This window comes from Helianthus annuus, chromosome 7 (assembly GCF_002127325.2).
Source record: "Helianthus annuus cultivar XRQ/B chromosome 7, HanXRQr2.0-SUNRISE, whole genome shotgun sequence".
Taxonomy (NCBI): domain Eukaryota; kingdom Viridiplantae; phylum Streptophyta; class Magnoliopsida; order Asterales; family Asteraceae; genus Helianthus; species Helianthus annuus.
In genome coordinates this window covers 143,162,669-143,183,553 of record NC_035439.2, presented here as the reverse complement: position 1 = coordinate 143,183,553, position 20,885 = coordinate 143,162,669, and the positions used below count along the sequence as shown (strand labels likewise).

The window sequence follows — 20,885 nt, the reverse complement described above, 5'->3', positions numbered from 1 at the left end:
TTGGATGATTTGGAAAAAAAATAATGAAAATTAGTGAAAAACTACCAAAACAAACCCAATGAAATTCGACCCTGGATCGACCACTGTCCCCGCCCCACAATACCGATTATAATAAAATTTCCACTTAATAGTCACTAACCGAGAATATACCCAACAAAAAACAATCAATCGCCATCTTAATTCCCAAAACCATACCATACGCATTATAAGTTGTACATTAGAAAAATAAACAAACAACCAAGTGGGCCCCACTTAACAGCAAAAAGCGTATAATAAACACAGGGGACGAAATTCTTGATAATTTCCAAACTTCACATTCACATCGTCTAATTTTCACTTTCTTCTTCAATTCAATTCAATTCAATTCAATTCAATTCATGGGGCGATTGTTTCAAGTTACGTTAGAGGGTAAAATCTACAGTTGCAGACACTGCAAAACCCATCTCGCACTTTCCGATGATATTGTTTCAAAGGTTGAAATTTCTTTTCTTTCTTTTTTTATTTTTTGTATTTTTTTGTTATTTTATTTTGGGGTGGTTGTTTTTTGATTGGTTATTGATTAAAAATCTGATGTTTGATGATGATCGCGTGATCTTTTGTGTTAAAGTTTTGATTTTGATTGTGTTTGTTGCATTCTTGATCGGTGATCCTGATTATTGATGAATTGATTGATGAATTTTTAATGTTTTTGTTTGGATTTAAGTTTAAGTGGTTGAATTTGGATCTTGATCCATAAGAAGTTACTGTAATACTTTTATTATTTTTTTTAATCTGATTTGACCTAATTTACTTGTTTTTTTTTTTTTTTTTTTTTTTTTTTTTTTTGCAAGTGTTTTTGTTCAAAGAATTCAAGTGGATTTTCCATAGTTACATAATGAATCAGATTGTTGGGTTAATTAAAATTAATATAAAATGTAAAAAATAAAAAATCTGTGAAGTAGAAGATTTCATGAGTTTAGGGGATGTTTGGCTTTTAATAAAAATAACACCGCGCATGTTATGTTAAGGGGCAAAATTTTGTGTTTAGCAGAGTAGGGTTTGCTTTTCAGAAAGGGGGGGGGGGGGAGCGGCACAGCTTGTTGCTCGTCTACCTGCCATTAGTCTGTAATCGTATCTGTTTGTTCAAATAAAACAAAGAAATTAACATTAAAAAAAAAAGTTAACATATGAACATGATCAGTTGAAATTTAGTTAATTAATTATGTGTTTGGAATGTGCTTGGTCTGTGTTTGACCCGAAACGCGAGTTTTTATTTCTTGGCGTTCTTTACTTTTGGGCATGGAGTCTATTTGTTGGGGGGGGGGGGGGGGGTAACTGTCTATTTCTTGATACTTATAAAATCGTTAAAAAAAGTTTCAAGTGCTGTATCTACTGTCGTCTTGCTTGGTTTTGGAGACGTTTTGTTGACGTTTTTTTTTGTGTGTGTGTGTCGATTCGTTCAGGCCTTTCAGTGCAAGCATGGAAAGGCTTATCTCTTTAGTAAGGTGTAAGTTTTCCTTACTATGCTGATGTGGCTTTATCTTTCTAAACTGATAATTTCGATATGAAGTTGAGATACTCAGTTTTTAGTGTTTTACGTAATCTGATATTGATTTCGAGTTTCTGATTCTCGAGGGGTAGTTCGTAAGAATATATATATATAATCATTAATATAAATGTAAATATTCAGAATTTTTTTTTTTGATCTTTCATGCTTTAGATCTTCGAGTAACAAAAATCACCCGAGAGTGTGTTTTACAGAGTAAATGTGACCGTTGGCGTAAAGGAAGATAGACTAATGATGACTGGACTGCACACAGTTGCTGATATTTTCTGCGTCAAATGTGGATCGATCGTTGGATGGACATATGTAAGATAAGAAACGATAAATTCGAAACTTATCGCGCTTTATGTTATAGTTTACGATATATGCAATTTTAATTGATTTATGAATATCAGGAAACGGCACATGATGAGGCCCAAAAGTACAAGGAAGGGAAATCAGTCCTAGAACGGTTAGTATACTTGTTTAACGTTTATTCCCGATTTTTAGGGCTGCAAACGAACCAAACGTTCGACGAACAGTTCGTGAACCGTTTGGCGGGAAGTTCGTTTGTGTTCGCTCGTTTATTAAACAAACAAACACGAACATGAAATTTCGTTCGTTTAGTTAAATGAACGAACGACAAAGGCCGCGTTCGTTCATTTATGTTCGTCAGTGGCGAAGCTTGAAAATTTTCACCGGGGGGTCGGAAGTCACCGGACCTAAAAGTATATACCTAATTTTTTTTAATAAAACCGGGGGTCGAAAACATATATACCTAAAAAATTCTATACGAAACGTACATACATAACACTACTGAGCGAAAAGTTCGGGGGTCGGGCGCCCCCCGGCCCCTTCAATGCTTCGCCCCTGATGTTCGTGAACGTTAGTTCATTAGTGTTTCTAGTTTTCATATTTTATTTAATACTTCAAAATTTAGAAAAAAATAAAATATTTAATAAGTGTCAGTGTATTATATATTCTGTTCATAAACGCTTGTTTGTGTTCGTTTGTTTACATTTTTGTCCATGATCATTAGTTTGTGTTCATGTGTGTGCATCAACGTTCGTTTTCGTTCGTTGCCTAAAATTAAGAAAACAAACACGAACAAGATCATTTCTCTAACATACAAGCACAAACATAAAATCTCGGTTCTGTAAGTGTTCATGAACAATTCGTGAACGCATATTTTCTTAACAAACGAACAGGAACAAGGTCTTGTTCGTATTCGTTCGGTTCGTTAGCAGCCCTACCTGTTTACCGTTTCTTAATCCGGTTTTGGTAAAGATTGAAACGAATCTTGATGTTTTTATGCAGGTGTAAGCTCGACGCACCGGATGGAACCAATTATTGGGTTAGTCATGAAGCGCATATTGGTGGAAGCGATCCGGACGATGTTTAATAAACGAATGATGATTAACATGCATGTACATTCTACAACCTTTTCTCCATATGTCGTTATTACTTCAAACTACCATTTAGAAAAATGTATCTCATAATCCATTTGATGGAACAAAAAATTTAGGGAATGTTGATCAATCATGAACCTCTTGTAAGAAGTTTCGGTCACATGATTCGACATATCATTATGCACTATAATATGGTATATTGTGTATTGTCCGGGTCACAAGTTGAGCTTTTCAAATCAGGGGCGGATTTAGAGCCTTTTTACGGGTTCTCAGGAACCCAGTCGATTTGGAAAAAAACGTTTTTTTGTAGTGTAAATCTTGTATGATTTGGAAAAAAAAACATTTTTTTGTAGTGTAAACCTTGTATGATTTGGAAAAAGGAACCCAGTGAAAAAACTGGTTGGATCCGCCACTGTTTCAAATGAATCTTTTAAGGGTTATTTGAAGAATACCTTTCGTGGGTTTTGTAGATTAGGATATGCCCGGATGATCTTTGTTAAGTCATTTATGTTCGTTGTCAGATTAAAGTATTTTGATGGTACTTCCGAAAATCTTAATTTGTTAATTGTGATAAAGCGAGTATTTGTTTTATAGTTAGGAATATGTGTCTATCGAAATTAGACCGAAGACTTTCATTTTATACTTAAAAGTTAAAAGGGGTTATCACGACGACATTTTGTTGAAACACCACATTGCTTCGTGAAAGAGTGTCTTAGTTAGTGGTTAAATCGGTTGGTGGTTAACTCGGTTACTCCTGATTGGGTAGTTGTTGCTAATAGCCCAAGTTATCGTTGGTCGTCCAGGTATTTTAACTAAAAAAATCCAAATCAGTGGAGGCCGGACTTTTAAAATCCAATATTTTACACTAAAAAATTCAAAAATTTTCAATAAAATTTTACGAGCGAAAAATCGGTGAGGCCGGGGGCAATAAAGCATCGCCCATGACCACAGTAACAATGGCAAAGACAAATCGAAAGCAAAAGAAGACGAGGATATAACGTGGTTGATCGTCTATTTGAATGTCTACATTTAAAAACAAAATACAGAAATTTTATTATTAGTTTTAGAACTCCATACAAGAGGCAAATATATCTTTTATAAACCTAGTTTAAAAATTTTATTATTAGTTTTAGAACTCCATACAAGAGGCAATTATATCTTTTATAAACCTAGTTTAAAACGTCTCATATTAGCACAACCAATTTGAGAATCATCTATAAAATCTATAATTCTAACATGTATACCAAAACTACATTACCATAAATGAGTGAGTTGACGTGCCTGAACTTAACTTGTGCCATAAGCTTAAAATAATATGAAAGTTGGTATGCTAATGTTCTATAGTTAAGTTAACTACGTCAAGGAAAAATGAAGATTTGGGTTTGTAGCCATTAGTCTCAAGTTCAAATGTGATCTCAACTTTTATCACACTAGGCTTTCGGACGACGAGTTTTCTCTAAAAGTGAAGATTTTAGGCTTGGACTACCTAGCACTGTCTGCAGTCACGAACGCATGAGGTCGACTTCTATCATTGCGTTACCGTAGATAGCCGGGCTTTTACGTTAAAAATATGAGAGTTGGTATGTCTTTTTTGTGCTAACCTTTTTTATTTTATAATATAAAGTTTTTTTATAGTATAATGATTTGAGTGTATGAAATAACTTTTACCCAAACCGCACCAACCGACCCACCCACCACACCTGTTTTGTCTTTGTCCTATGTTTCCAACGTTAATCGGTATCCTCTCTCTGCTTCGGCTTCCACCGTTTTTTATTTTAACTTTTTATGCGTTGACCAACAAATGACCCATGTTAGGTAATAAGCTTAAAATAATGTTTATAACAAATTTAAAAGATTAAGCATTTTCTATTTTTAGTACTACACACTAAGTGTGTGGGTGATGATCAATTGAAAAAAATATATTCCTTGAAACGTATTATAAAAGTTTTTATTAGTGGAAAAAATGTGACTTGTTATATATTAATTAAATATCATGTCTGTTTAAAGTGTGCTTAATGACTTAGGTTCCCCAACTACGTTGCATATCTTTGGCGTGCGCTTGTCAGGTTTTATTGTCCGGATTCGGAAGTTTGGATTACTATCTGATGAGCCCAAGGGTGTCTATAAGGGTGTGTATGATGGGCGATAGGACAGGGCCCGTAATAAGCGATAACTAATAGGTCCAATACGTATGTCGATTTACATATATTAGAAAATAGTGAAGTTGCTAGTAGATTTTATGTTCTAAAGGGAGCGTATAAATGAATAACCATCTACCATTTGTATATTAATTAACTAATCACTTAACCTAGATACCCAATACACTGTTAGCCATTTTAAACACTTAAAATACTAAACTAATTAACAATTAATTCTTAGCATGATTTATAACTGGAGAGAATTAAGATCAACGATTAACCGATGGTGACCTAATATGTTTCTATTTTAAGCGATATTTTTTACTTATCGCACACGACCTATGAAATCTCAAAGATGGGAGTCTAGACTTTGAATCAATCATAAACGAGACGAATATGGTGACTCGAGTCTCGACACTAATCAAAGGCATCCAAGCCTATCAAGTTGTCTCCGTCATAGAAGATGATAAAAACCTATTGTACACAAATATATTTTATATCAAATAATCAATTACAACTTTTAATGCTATATTTAGAAGAATACCAAATGTCACAAAGACAGAAAAACTTTAAAAGAAAAGTGGAACCTTAACCTTTTCGGTGTCATAACGTAGCTTCCAAGTGAGAGGAACTCCTCCACTATAGGCCCTATACATTATGAATATGCACAATTGGGTCCCTTTGTATTATCATCAACCACATATTCACCTTTCAAGTATCATTACCAACCTTTCACTTCAATTTTATCCATTTACTCATTTTGCAACATTTGTGTATCACTAATTATGATCCATATGTCATTAAAAACATATAGAATATATATAGATAAGTGGAGGGTTCAAATGAGAAGAATTTTTTGTAAGAAGAAAAAAGAAGAAGTTTCAACCAATAAGAATGCTCCATTTTACTTCATTTAATATTTGCATTTAATTTTAATATAAGGGTATATTGGTAAACTTACATAAATCATTAATTTGTATTCTTCCCATTTAATAACTAATTAAATTAAATTTGTAACTCCTTTTCAAAATATATATTTTTTTTCCAAATTAAAAAAGAATTAATTTAAAGTGTAGAATAAATTACTAGTTGTGTAGGATAAATTACGAGTTGTGTAGGATATATTTCGAGGTGTGTAGGATAAATTTCGACTGTGTAGGATAAAATTCTATAAGGTGTAGGGTATATGTAGGAAATTTTGATATGTGTAGGTTTTGTATATTATATGTAGGATAATTAATTACTATTTGACTAATTAATTAAAGAGAGAAAAATTAATGATATGAGTTATAAATGAAATAGTATTTTACTAATATGCCCTTTCTTCTTTTTCTTCTCACATTAAATTTCTTCTCAAATGAACCTTCCCCATATAGATAATAATTATTTTAAATCAAATATATATATATATATATATATATATATATATATAGAGTAAGGTTAACATACAAAAAGCCTTATCATACATCACGTAGGAGACAATGGTAACCGTTGGATCAGGGGTATAATCACGCATGGGACCACATAATCACGCATGAGACTATAATCACGCACGTTCTATGATAATAACGCACGTTATATTTTTTGTCATGTATGTTAATGTAGGTTAAGCCCTGAAGTACATTATACTTTCTATATATATATATATATATATATATTTTAAATTGTGTTCATATATACAATTGTTCACGAGGAAAAAGAACTATTATTCAGTTAAATTATTTGCAAATTAGATGCTCACACGAACACAATAATGTAAATAATATTAAAAATAACCATATCCAGTAGAATTTCACTTATAGCCAAACTATTATTGGAATTTAAGGAGAGTGCGATTTTACCAAGTTGACAGAACCAGTTAAAGCAGTGGAAACCATAACAGTGGAAGGAAGGAGGAGTAGAGGAAGGTCGAAGTTGACTTGGGATGAAAGACTTAGGCAAGATTTGGTAGAGTTGCACCTCTATGAGGACATGGTTCAGAATAGGAGTTCGTGGAGACGTAGGATTAAGGTTAAGGACTTGTAGGTGAAGGTATAGACGTGTCAAAGCTTTGCCTTGGGAAGGGGGGCTAGATTTTTTTACACTTTAGGTAGGCCAATATATGATGAGTTTCTTGTATCTATGCTTATGTGTTGCTTGCTGATGATCTATCTGACTACTGCTACGCTATTTACTTATCCATCTTTTGTCTATCTGCCTGTTGGTTGTTTTCGAGCCGGGGGTCTCTCAGGAAGCAATCTCTCTATTCTTAGGATAGATGAAAGGTTTGCCTACATCCCACCTCCCCCAGACCCTACCAATAGTTCTACTATTTGTGAGATTTACTAGGTATGGTTGTTGTTGTGATTTTACCAAGCATTACCTCTATTCCAATAAATAGATATTTTGCTTCCAACAACCCCCAACTTCTAAAACTACACACGTGTATAAATTTCAACTAAAAAAAATACATGGTTACTTAAAAGGGAAATTGGCCTGTAATAATCCCACCTAGACCTTATTGGCCATTAATAATCCCACCTCAGAATATTCCTCTCACTAGTCCCACCTTTCACATATTTTTCCTACAATGGTCCCCCGTTAAAAAAACTTAACGGAGTTATGCTTTTTCCCAAATTAAAAACAGATTTTTTAGGGCTTTTGATTATAACGACGATACGAGTCCATTGATGTAAAACTTGACTCGAAACGGTGCTCCAAACGATGAAAACGGCGCTTCAATTCGGGTGTTTAAATTTCCAATTAACCAAAATCAAGTCACTTGGAGCACCATTTCGAAGTAAGTTTTACATCAATGGACTCGTATCATCATTCTAATCAAAAGCCCTAAAAAATCTGTTTGTAATTTGGAAAAAAAGCTTAACTCCGTTAAGTTTTTTTAACGGGGGACCATTGTAGGAAAAATATGTGAAAGGTGGGACTGGTGTGGGGAATATTCTGAGGTGAGATTATTAATGGCCAATAAGGTCCAAGTGGGATTATTACAGGCCAATTCCCCTACTTAAAAAATACACGTTTCTAAAATATTAGACCACTAGATACATAACCTATTTTAAGTAAATAACTACACGAATCACACAAGTACATGTTCATACGTTGTAAATATGACACTAGGATGATTATGTAACCGTGTAACCACATAACCGTATTTCTTTCGCATTATACATAACTACCATAACGTACAACTACTTATACGCCCCTTACCATTCTCTATTTAAAGTTGTTTTCTCTAGAAAAATATCCTACCACCCTTAGAAAACTTATGTTCCTTTTTTAGAAATTAATACAAACTTTAGGGACCAAAATGAGCCCAACCAAAACTTTCACTATTCTAATTATGAAACCCAAAAGTCTAAAACGAAATTAAAACGCCTTCATCAACTAACATTCCTTTAATAACAGTTATCCTTTATTCCACACCCCAAAAACACTATTCCAAACAAAGGTACAACTCTCACTCCACAGAGTACAACTCTCTTAACCACATCCCTTCATCCACAAGCCATACTTGCTCTGTAAGGCACTCTTCTTCCCCCATTAGTGTCATCTGCAATGCACTGAAATTGACTCAACATAACCTCCAATTCTCTCTCACACACTCACATTTCTCTCCGTTTTAACCTAATTTCAAGCTTCAAAGGTTTAATTCAACCAAAATTGTTCACAATTTTGTTGAATTTTGTTATATATTGTTGATTTGTTGCTTCTGTTATCGTTCAAATGCGTGTATTGTATCCAGTTTTTACAAAAAAAAACTTTAATTCGAACGGTTGCTGACGTCATCATTTAGCAGCATTCATTGAAGTTCAATTGTCAGATCTGAAACTGTAAATTTATCGTTACACGATGAACGGTTTGTTGTTTATGTGTTGCGATTAGAAATTTGTGAGTTGTGTTGGTTGTGGCGATGAATCGGAGTTTCCGGCAGCCGGAGAAAGCGATGACGGTGCCGGTGAAGCAACGGCAGCCGCAATTGAACGGAAGTTTTCGGAATTCGGCGTTACGAGATAAGGAAGAGGAGCTAGGGTTGTTTTTGGAGATGAAGAAACGAGAGAAAGAACGTTGTGATCTTCTGATGAAGAATGTTGAAGCAGAATTTGATTCATCACATGGTATATTTTAGTAATTTAATTGTTATTATGTTACTTTGACTACTAGTTATGGATTATTATCCCTATTAAGTAACAAATTTATATGATTAGTGTTAGAATCAAATACAAATAGATTTAACGTGCTAAGCATACAGATAACTAGAGTAATTATTATTGATTTACAACTTTTGAACTACATGTAATTACTCTAGTTCAAAACTGTATACTTTAGTTGTTTGTAGTTTAGTAGGTTAATTTTATTTGTAACAGATCTCATCTCATCCCTATATAATTAGGGTATAAAGAGTGGTTAGACACTTGAGAGTGACAAATTAAAAAATCAACCAATCAGAGTGCGTCACGTCAATCAGTGAAAAGTGTTTAAACTGTGCTGAAAAGTGTTGGCAATGGTTAGACACTTGGTGAAGTGGTAAACTTTTAAAAAAAAAGGAAAAAGGTGTGATTGGTTGAGATGACATGGACCCCACCACACACACCCCCTCTCTCTCTCTCCTTCCCTCCCTTCACCACTTCGCAAGCCATCACCGAATTGGCAAACATTTGAGTGGCAAACTATGTTGGCGGTGGTGTTCCCGAATGGTAAACTAAGTTTACCACACTTTGCCGCACCCCACTCCGTATACCCTTGTACCTGAGAGCATCCACATCAATTCCATCAAATTCTACCCTATAATTACACTAAAAAAACTACTTTTTCTCTCTCCATTCAATTAAATAATATTTTTATATCATTATCATTACCTGATTTTCTCTTTTCCGCTCACAACCACTTTCAAAATCTATTAAAAAGTTATAGAGGTGAAACAACGAACAATAATATTTTCTCTCTCGTCCATTCAGAACCACTTATTATAAGAAGTGGTTGTGAGTGGAGAAAAGAGAAAAATATATTGTTTATCTGTATATTTGAGGCGACACTATTCACCCTATATATTTTTTTAAATATATTTTAAAAGTGGTTTTGAGTGGGAGGGAGATAAAAGGTAATAATAAAAGTATAAAAAATATTATTTAATTGAAAGGAGAAAGAAAATGTAATTCTTTTTTTTTAGTGTAATTATAGGGTATAAAATGATTGAAGAGATAGAATGTTTTAGTGGATTACATAATGTCTAATTATGAATTGATATGTTTTGATGTTGCAGGATCCAGAACAGGAAATGTTTCTATATATAGTATGCCTTCTGCCACAACTGTTAGAAAAACTGGTGCTGATGAGTTTCTCAACTCTGAAAATGATAAGAATGATTATGAATGGTAATAAAAAAATCTTTTTTTTTTTTTTTGGTTTAATTTTCTTAACTTTTAAAGTTGTTCTGTGGGGTTAAAACTTAAAGCTAGTGGTCATGTGTATGGGTTGTGGTTTTATATTCTTGGTTACACTTGAGGAAGAATATATATTTTTGCAGGCTTTTGACACCTCCTGGAACCCCTTTGTTTCCTTCACTGGAAATGGAATCACCGAAAACCGTCGCGAACCGGAATGGAACTCAGAAGGCTCAGCCCGGTGCATTAAGATCTAGAGTAATGGCAATACCTTTGGTTCCTTACTGGTTCGGTTTATGTTTTTTGTCATATTTTCTCATGTTTCATTGTTGTTTATTTGTTTACTTTTGGTATAGTTATCAAGTAGCGCTCAACCAGAGGCTACTGGTAGGAACGGTTTGTCGTCAAGACCACGAGCCGCATCCCCTGCACCAAGTACTGGACCCCGTAGACCATCTTCTTCTGGAGCCGCAGGGACAGGTTCAGGTTCAAGGCCTTCTACGCCAACCGGTAGGCCGGTTTCAGGTACTCAAGCTAGAACCATATCAAACGCGGTTACCAAAAACAACCGGACTTCAACTACATCTGTTCGACCGAGATCTTCGACACCCATATCACGTCCCGTTAATTCTTCATCTAAACCGACTCCTCCGGCTAGGTCCACTGCAAGATCATCGACCCCAACAAGCAGACCGTCTTTATCATTATCAACAACCAAACGGACACCACAACGGCCAGCCGTATCGTCTAATGTTACAAAAACATCTACTGTCACAAGTTCAGCTAGTTCTCCCAGTGCAAGACCGAGACCTTGGAAGCCACAAGAAATGCCGGGCTATACCCTCGACACACCGCCTAATTTACGAACCTCACTTTCCGATAGACCGATTTCCTCCATAAGGGGCCGGGCTGGTGCACCGAGTAGTCGGTCTTCATCCATCGAGCCTGTGCCCAATGGAAGGGTACGAAGGCAGTCGTGTTCACCTTCAAGGGGTCGGCTTCCTACCGGTGTGACCCGTAAGAGTGGCAGCTCAGTACCGATTCCTGCATTGAACCGTGCGTACGCTAAAGCTAACGATAACGTGAGCCCGGGGATGTACGGGACAAAAATGGTTGAACGGGTTGTTAATATGCGAAAGCTGGCCCCACCAAAGCAAGACGATAAACATGAAAAACACTCACCGCACAGTAATTTATCCGCGAAATCATCGTCTCCTGATACCTTGGGTTTTGGAAGATCACTCTCAAAGAAATCACTAGATATGGCTATGAGGCATATGGTATGTTTCAGTTTTAGTTTTTTTTTTTTTTTTTTTTTTTTTTTAATCCAAATATGATATGAAATTGATTTAATTTTTTTAAATTTTTTTTCTTGCGGAACAGGATATAAGGCGGACACTGCCGGGTAATCTACGGCCACTGATGACGAAAATTCCGGCTTCGTCTATGTACAGTGTGAGATCTGGGCCGACACGAAACCGAATGATTAATGGTACTGGTTCCCCTGTTGCAACTAGCAGCAATGCAAGCTCTGAAATGAGTATCAACAACCATCAAATCGATGAAGTTTTAGACGATGAGAGTAACAGTGAAAAGGGTGTTCGTTCGCCTGCTAGCTTTAACGGCAGGTGACGGTTGTTATCGTTATGTGCATAGTTTTTTTGTTTGAATTACTTATATGTGTGTGTGCATCTTCGTAATTGAATTATACTTGCTTGTTTTGATCCAAGTTAAGTGAGTTATAATTATACCAAGTTCATGAATTATTGTGGAAGAATCAAAATTAGGGGAAAATTCACAAATCTCTTTCGCTTCATCAAACAAGTTGCGGCGCAGCTTATTGCACGTTTACTTGCCATTATACGGTAAATTTCCTATGTTAAGTTTCCAACAAGCTAAAACAGTTTTGCTATATTTTTAGGAAAAATTACAAGTTTTGTCCTTTATTTTTATACTACTTTTCAGGCGGTGTTCTTTTTAACGAATGTTGACAGGCGGTGTCCTTTACTAGGTATTTTGTTGCAAGTTTAGTCCTTTACACCTAACCTAGTTAGAAAACTCTGTTAATTGTTGGGTGTAAAGGATTAAACTTGCAACAAAATACCTAGGTAAAGGACTAAACTTGCAACAAAATACCTAGTAAAGGACACCGCCTATCAACAATTAACAGGGTTTTTTAACTGAGTTGGGTGTAAAGGACTAAAATTGCAACAAAATACCTAGTAAAGGACACCGCCTGTCAACATTCGTTAAACATGACACCGTCTGAAAAGTGGTATAAAGATAAAGGACAAAACTTGTAATTTTTCCATATTTTTACTTTATTGCATATTCAGAATATTTATATGGGTATCTAAAGTAGGCAAAAGATCAAATACAAATAATCTTAACATACTAAACATACAAATTGAAGGAAAACCCAAAAAGACAAAGTGGCATTTTTGTAATTACCACCAACTATCAAAGTTACAACCAAAAATACCTAAAAAAACACAAATTTTTTTTTAACATTTTTTATTAAAAAAATCGCTACATTTCGTTAGCAAAAAAAAAAAAAAAAATTTTTTTTTTTTGCTGCTACTAAAAGTAGCGATTTTTTAATAAAAAATGTTAAAAAAATAAAATAAAATAATTTGTGTGTTTTTTTTTTATTTTTTTAGATTTTTTTAGGTTTTTTGGGGGTTTAGTTTTTAGCATTTTAGCTTGTGTGTGTGTGTGGGGGGGGGGTGGTTAGGTTTTTTTTAGGTTTTTGGGGGTGGGGGGGGGGGGTAGGGGGGTTAGGTTTTTTTAGGTTTTTTGGGGTGGGGGGGGGGGTTTAGGTTTGTTTTTTTAGGTTTTTGGGGGGTGGGGGGTTTAGGTTTTTTTTGGGGGTGGGGGGAGTGATTAGGTTTTTTTAGGTATATTTGTAGAGTAACTTTGATAGTTATTGATAATTACAAAAATGCCACCTTGTCTTTTTGAGTTTTCCTTCAATTTGTATGTTTAGTATGTTAAGATTATTTGTACAAGAACTTTACCCATCTAAAGTAATCATGATGAGATATTTGTTTATGGCTCATTAGGTTAGATTACAAGCAGTTGGAAAATGCTTATGTCATTATTTTGGGGTGTTTAAAACCGGATATCTGAATTTCGGATACCTGGTCTCATTATCCGAATCCGTATCCTAAATTTCGGATATCTGATCGGGTAATGATTTGGATATCCCATCCGAAGATCCAATTATTTATTTATTTTTCTAAAACCGGATATCCGAAATTAATGGCAAGAATTAACAATGAATGGGATGAAGATAGGGAAGGGATATTTGGGGACCGGTTTAATCCATAAATTTCAAACCTTTAGATTCGCTCCACATGGGTGGGTGCGGCTTCATGTCCATTTACACCTTGCTATGTAGCATACGATTGAAAGTGACAATTGTGCCCCTTGTTAATTGCAACCATAGATTTTAGAACAAAATATCTCTTGTTTCTAGAAAGGGGTTTGTTAATGAAATTAATATTACGCCAATTGGACCATTCTAATGTTGGAAGCTTAACCAACCCTATTCTTCACCCATTTCATTTTGATTTCTTTAATTATTCTTGAGATAGATAGATGTCGTTTTGTTTTGTTGTTGAGAACTTTGTTATTCTGAGCTAGCCATACACACCACCATGTGAAAAAGGTTATTGGCATTTGTCTTGGGGTGTCAAGGATGTTCAAACTCGGTTTAGTTTAATTAAATAAAGGTAGATATGTTCAAAAACTCACTCATTGCCCCATCTTTATGCGCCACCACATTGACTCCGCCACCATCATCACTATTGCTTGATTGATGGGGCGAGGGATGCAGACGAGGCGATTACTGGATCGTGGGGAACACCGTGTCCCATACCGCATCCAAATGAAAATAAGGGATGGGCGTGACCCAGCTCTCGCTCACCATTCATCCATTTTCTTTCCTTGATTTTTTATTACTTTGTGTGATGTGGCACATTTGTATTGGTATGTATATTTTTTATTTGTATTAAAAAATTAGAAAAAAGGTGAAAAATGGGGATGCCTATAACTTATGATGAGTGGTAGAGGTGAGGGATAGATTCATTAGCCTCTCAAGTATACCGCCCAACTTTCAGTATGTCAAGGAGGAAACTGGTGTATTTTTGAAAATTGGCCTGAAATGACAAAAATAAACAAACCACAGGGACGAAAATAGCAGTTAATACTTTTGCAAATGTTTAATTAGATTATGTTTTATTTGACCCGTCGCAACGCGAGGGTGTTTCTACTAGTTTAGGACAATATATATAGATGGATACTTAGATATGGGATTAGTTTTAAGATTTTACAAGGCTGAAATGAGTATGGCATTTGACGATATTAGCCAAGTTGCCGATCATGGATTTGCATCAAAGCCGAATATATATATTAAAGTTGTTAAAAACTTATAATTACCAAAAAAAAATACAGTTGAATATTTGATATTAAGAATCGATTTTTGATGCGAGTTTTGTTGAGGGAAAATAGTTTTGTAAGTTGCAACAGATGATCTGAGAGGCGTGTAATCACTTTTAGATCGAATTATTTCCGTGGTTTTCCCGAAAAATCCAATTGGATACAACTCACAGTTGAGAACGAGAACTAGCATGCGATTTGGTGAGTGAATTCCCACATTGATAAGGGGCTAGCCCGAACACTTCAAATTATAGCAACTCAAACAAACGTGCACTCTCGCGCCTCCTAACTTGCTTGATGTGAATTCACTTTGATCACCAAGTTATCTTGATTACACTAAAATATCCAACAAGTTGAAGATCATGTTCCTAGTAATGACATCCAAACGCGTAAATTTTAATCACATAAGACCATGAACGTGCATACCCGCAAATCCAACGAGTAGAGTATCACCTCTTGGATTATACCCGACCCATCAGACTTGAATCCTTAATCTGTTCAGAATCAGTTTGCATCTGACTTTAATTATTTTCATAACCTATTTTGATTGTCAATATAGTAGAAACTTATTAGGGATATAGAATGGTTCTACCATACAAGTAGTTCAATAAAATATTGTGTTTGATAATAATAATTTATTCTTTATGCACCTGAAACTTATAAATTACCACTTACAAAGAAAAATGAAATAAAAAATATTATGGGGTGAGAGAGGCTCGAACTCTCGACCTCAGGATAACTCAGATTGCTATGAGACCTACGCGCTAGCCAACTGCGCCACCACCCCTTGTTGTTTAAATCTCAACAATTATTATAATTCACCCAATTGTCGTATGTAATCAGTTGTGTGCTCACCATTTTTATTCTTTTAACAAGAAGATTTTTCCCAAAGATTTTTTGAAAAACTGAAATTTCTATACTTTGTGGATTCATCTAATGTAGTTGGTATTCGGTTTGAGAAAAACTTGAATACACTGAATAATTTACGTTGAGAGACCACACACTAATAAATTTGATATTTTAAGTTACATTTCTTAATATTTTTTTCAAACACAAATATGGGGTAAGAAAATATATTTATGTGGAGTAGATTGTCAAGTATGACCACAAAAATAAATACTTTCACTAACTATGTCCTTTATTAACTTTAGGGCTGACAATTGGGTACCTGTTAAGACACGATTAGACCTATTTGACTGAAAAATACACCCTTTGACTTTTTTTAATTTTTAAAATAATGAAAATTACAATGTTAGGATCTATCATTTATTCATCTTTGTACATAAAACATAAAACTGTTTTATAAACATAGGTAGAAAGTAGTTAAACGAGTCGTAATCATGTTTGAAACTTATGTTGTGTGCGCCTTCAGAAACCTGTTAAACCTGTTAAGACACGATTTGCCAGCCTTAATTAACTTCAAAAATACAAACAACTCCAAAGTTCTTATTGTTATAAAAAAAACACCCTTTGTAACAAGGTAAAACTCAGTTTTTTTTTTTCAAAGGAAATCAAGTCTTCGATAACATTCCATACGAAAAAGGGCAATTACAAAGCAATGGCAGGTAGTCGGGCAACAAGTTAAAACTCAGTTTTGAATGCAAATTTAAGACCATCAAGGTAAAACTTTGTTTAAAATGCCATTGATGCTATGCAACTCATGTATGATTTTGCTTGTATCAATTATCTATCTCTTTGGGAGATTCCACAGAGCATGCTAACCCAATTCTTCCTAATGAAATCATGCCATCCCACAATCTCTTCCACTTTTCGTCTTCGTCTTCACTGTAACCACGGTTGGTATTTGCAGCGTCCATCTCTTCCTCTAGCGCATGCAATAGTGCCGGTTCAATGACTGCCATGAAATGATCAGGCATCGCCATCTTAACATAGCCATGAAGATTCAATTCTTCTTGAAACATCTGGTCTGTGGGTCTCTTTCCTGTCATCATCTCTAACAACAAGATCCCAAAACTGTATATGTCCCCTTCTTTTGTCATCTCACTTCCAAGACCATACTCTGCAAATTCATTATATGTAGTCAGCAAGTTTTGAAAAATCAAAGAGTTAATTACATAGTTAGTCATGTGGTTTACGCAAAGTAACAATCTAAGGTACTAATAGTTTAAAATCACATCATGTGGTACTAACTTAGTAACTTTCCATTTTTGAACATGTGAGGGTATTAATTACATAGTTAATTACATAGTTAGTCCCTGTGGTTTACACAAACTAACAATCTAAGGTACTAATAGTTAACATGGAATTAACGTTAATACCCTCACATGTTAAAAAATGGAAAGTTAGTACCCGAGGATGTGATTTTAAACTATTAGTACCTTAGATTGTTATTTTGTATAAACCATAAGGACTAACTATGTAATTAACTCAAAAATCAAATACGGGTTCACTTCACTATAATAAATAAGTAGTCATCACACCCTCCACAGACCCAACAAATAGCTATACTGCTATGATATATATATATATATATATATATATATATATATATATAGGGTAGGGTTCATGAGTGAACAATGATTTATTTGTGAACAAAATGAACTTATCCTGACCATTGATTTTGTAGATCTAGATTTTTTCTTTAGTGGCAAAATTGTAATTATCTTTTGTAACTTACAACTATTTTAATAGACACAAGGGTATAATTGTATATTTCTATCTTCATTTAATTAATTAATTTTTTCTCTCTCCTGATTTCTCTTTCCAATTAAAAGAATATTTAATTACTTCTCTATATTTTTTTCTCTGTGACATATTACCTAACTTAATATTTCATAATTAAAAAAAATACAAACATTATCAAATATTGTTCCAGCTATAACACAATTAAAAATATTTAATTACATTCTATATGTATATGTATTAGATCAATGTTTGATGAAAAGATGTATAGTGGAAACAATATGTAGTAATACACAAGTGTATAAATATATATCGACATGTATACACTATGTACTTGAATAATACACATGTGTATACGTCTGGTATATACCGACCCGTATACACATATGTACTTGAATAATACACAAGTGTATAAATCTGGTTTATACTAACCCGTGAAAACAAGATGTAATAATACACAAGTGTATAAGTCTTGTATATACTAACCTGTATACACATATGTTAAAAATCATAATTTAATTAGGTTTAATATTTAATTTTAAAAGGAACATAACAGTTTATTTAAAAAAACATTAGCCATTCAATCTCTTATAATTAAAATAATAGAGAAATAATTAAAAATGAGAGAGGGGGAGAGAGAGAGAGAGAGAGAGTTAAGAGAGGAGAAAATTAAGGGATTTTAATTAAAAGTACTTGACTAATGTCAATCTTACCCTTTTAATCTAAAAAATGATCAAGGGCCAAGATTAGTTCACTCAGTTCACTCTCAAGAAGTTGTTCACTCATGATCCTAATCCTATATATATATATATATATATATATATATATATATATATATATATATATATATATATATATATATAGGGAGCCGCTAGAATGAAAACCACCCCGAGTTGTAAGAACCGCGAGAACTACACCCCACGGGTGGGCGTTCACCATGATTTTTTTTACAACTAGATGTGTGTATTATAAACACAGCCGTAAAAAAAAATTTTAAACGCCGCGGCCGAGGGGGTAGTTTTTTACACCACAAGTTTGGTGAAAAAAAAAAGAAAAAAGAAAAAAAATTAAAAACACCAAACTTGTGGTGTAAAAAACTACCCCCTCGGCCGCGGCGTTTAAATTTTTTTTTTACGGCTGTGTTTATAATACACACATCTAGTTGTAAAAAAAATCACGGTGAACGCCCACCCGTGGGGTGTAGTTCTCGCGGTTCTTACAACTCGAGGTGGTTTTCATTCTAGCAGCCCCCTATATATATATATATATATATATTCACTAGTTAATTTCTAGCAAGTTGTAGTAAATGGTTACCTGGGGCTGCATACCCAATAGTTCATCTTATTCCAATCGAGCTGCTTTCGGCTGGTTTCAATGGAAGAAGCTTAGCCAACCCGAAATCACTAATGTGAGCAACCATGTCATTGTCAAGTAAAATGTTGCTCGGCTTCAAATCGCAATGAATTATTGGTACTTCAGAGTCTTGGTGAAGGTAGTGAATGGCATGAGCCACATCTATTGCGATTGTCACTCTTTGGCGAAGGCTTAATCTCTGTGGAGCTTCTTCGATCTCGATCTCTTGTTCTAAACTTGGATGTAGCCACCTTTCAAGACTCCCATTTGGCATGTACTCGTAAATGAGAGCTTTGAAATCATTTCCTTGAAAATCAATAGATGAGCAGGAAGTAATGATTTTTACAAGATTACGATGCCTTATGTTTCTCAAAGCTTCACACTCCGCCATGAAACTCCTCGAGGCTCCTTGGGTTCCAAGCTTAAGAACCTTGACGGCAACCATTGCACCATCTGGTTCAAGGATACCCTTGTAAACAACACTGAATGTGCCCGTCCCAATTATGTTTTGCTGGGATAATCCGTTGGTGGCTTTGAGTATGCTTCCATAAGAAATCATTAAAAACGGTTGCATGAGCGGAGCTCCTGTTGGCTATGCTCGCTTTCTTCTTTTTGAACAAAATAAGTAAGAGATTACCATTGCTACAACAAGAAACGAGCAAAGCAGGATGACGAATAACACGTGACTTATGTGAAGCATTTTTTGATCTTGCGGACATAACACACTTAGGTAGCCCAAGTTCAGGTATGCCTCCACATAACTATTGGATCGAAAGAATAAGACCTTCCGGTTGTATTAATAAGAATTTGGGTTACTCCCTCTATCACCAATTGGTTTTAGATTGGAGGAGCCCTATCCCACATCGAAGTCTATGGGGTTCCACTCTAAAACCAATTGGTGATAGAGGGAGTAACCCAAGATCTTATTAATACAACCGGAATGTCTTATTCTTTCGATGTGGGATAGGGCTCCTCCAATAACCATCAAGTTCAAATGCACTAGCATTCTTGAAAATACCTTTCATAGGTACCTCCCCATAAAAGTTGTTGAATGACAAATTCAATGAAGACAAGTTTAGTTGCTCCAAGAATCTTGGAATTTGCTCAGAGAAGTTGTTAATAGAAAGATATAGGATACTGATACCTCTTAAAGCACTCATAGTGGAAGGTATTGGACCTTGAAAGGAATTGGCATCAAGATATAGGTACTCAAGGCTTGTGTAGCTTCCAATGGCATCTGGGATTGCTCCCACGAGATCATTCCGTGACAGATCGAGTTCCGTTAAGCTTTCAAGTTTTCCTATCTCTTGGGGAATTGGTCCATCCAAATGGTTTTGAGAGAGATCTAGACCGCTTGACAGGGCTGATAGTCGGAAAAGCTCTACTGGTATTGCGCCGGTAAGATTGTTTTTAGAAAGATCCAAATATGTCAAACTCTTGCATTTGCCAAGTGAAAGCATTTTCCCCCAAGTTGAGCTCTTCCATGTTTGAACAGTTAGAAAATGAGGATGGAATGGTTCCTTTAAATTTGTTACCCGCTATCTGGAAAGTCACAAGATTTGGTAGCTGCAAGCCTATATCTTTTGGTAGATATCCACCGATTTTATTTCCGGTGAGACTAAGAACTGTTAAAGATGTTATGTTGTACAAGGATGAAGGAATCATACCGTAGAGAGCACAATTATCAAATCCAATTTGTTTCAAATTGTGTAGCTGACCTAAAGCATGTGGAATGCTTCCACCAAGATGATTGTAGGCGGCCGATATAGATTCAAGAGAAGTGAGATTTGCCAAGAAAGATGGTATTCCTCCCATGTAGGGCTGTAAACGAACCGAACGTTCAGCGAACAGTTCGTGAACCGTTCGGCGGGAAGTTCGTTTATATCCGTTCGTTTAACAAATGAACGAACATGAACAAAAAAATTCGTTCGATTAGTTAAATGAACGAACATGAACAGAGGTCTCGTTTGTTCGATTGTGTTCGTGAACGTTCGGTAAGGTG

The 20,885-nt window shown here is 35.0% G+C and overlaps 3 protein-coding genes and 1 non-coding gene across 5 annotated transcripts; 2 read left to right on the top strand and 2 right to left on the bottom strand.

The window, feature by feature from the left end:
- The first annotated feature begins 304 nt into the window (after positions 1-304).
- On the top strand, positions 305-3,137 carry LOC110868973 (protein yippee-like). Its single transcript, XM_022118261.2, has 5 exons — positions 305-473; positions 1,443-1,486; positions 1,741-1,849; positions 1,939-1,994; positions 2,840-3,137. Exons 1-5 carry the CDS (start codon positions 378-380, stop codon positions 2,922-2,924), a joined length of 390 nt encoding a protein of 129 aa, XP_021973953.1. The 5' UTR covers positions 305-377; the 3' UTR covers positions 2,925-3,137.
- Positions 3,138-8,486: 5,349 nt separating this feature from the next.
- On the top strand, positions 8,487-12,210 carry LOC118480488 (serine/arginine repetitive matrix protein 2-like). Of its 2 annotated transcripts, none has more exons than XM_035975380.1 (5): positions 8,487-9,181; positions 10,327-10,438; positions 10,591-10,711; positions 10,804-11,727; positions 11,831-12,210. In XM_035975380.1, exons 1-5 carry the CDS (start codon positions 8,977-8,979, stop codon positions 12,077-12,079), a joined length of 1,611 nt encoding a protein of 536 aa, XP_035831273.1. In that variant the 5' UTR covers positions 8,487-8,976; the 3' UTR covers positions 12,080-12,210. The 2 variants fall into 2 exon arrangements, with proteins under 2 accessions (XP_035831273.1, XP_035831274.1); XM_035975381.1 differs by having other exon boundaries at positions 8,494-9,181; positions 10,591-10,705.
- A 3,378-nt stretch (positions 12,211-15,588) lies between these two features.
- On the bottom strand, positions 15,589-15,674 carry TRNAM-CAU. Its single transcript is given in 2 exon segments — positions 15,589-15,624; positions 15,637-15,674. It is a non-coding gene; the product is annotated as a tRNA-Met (tRNA).
- A 971-nt stretch (positions 15,675-16,645) lies between these two features.
- Positions 16,646-19,546, bottom strand: LOC110868961 (probable LRR receptor-like serine/threonine-protein kinase At3g47570). Its single transcript, XM_035975379.1, has 2 exons — positions 18,845-19,546; positions 16,646-16,907 (listed from the first exon to the last, which is right to left on the bottom strand). Exon 1 carries the CDS (start codon positions 19,455-19,457, stop codon positions 18,867-18,869), a length of 591 nt encoding a protein of 196 aa, XP_035831272.1. The 5' UTR covers positions 19,458-19,546; the 3' UTR covers positions 16,646-16,907; positions 18,845-18,866.
- Between the last annotated feature and the right edge of the window lie 1,339 nt (positions 19,547-20,885).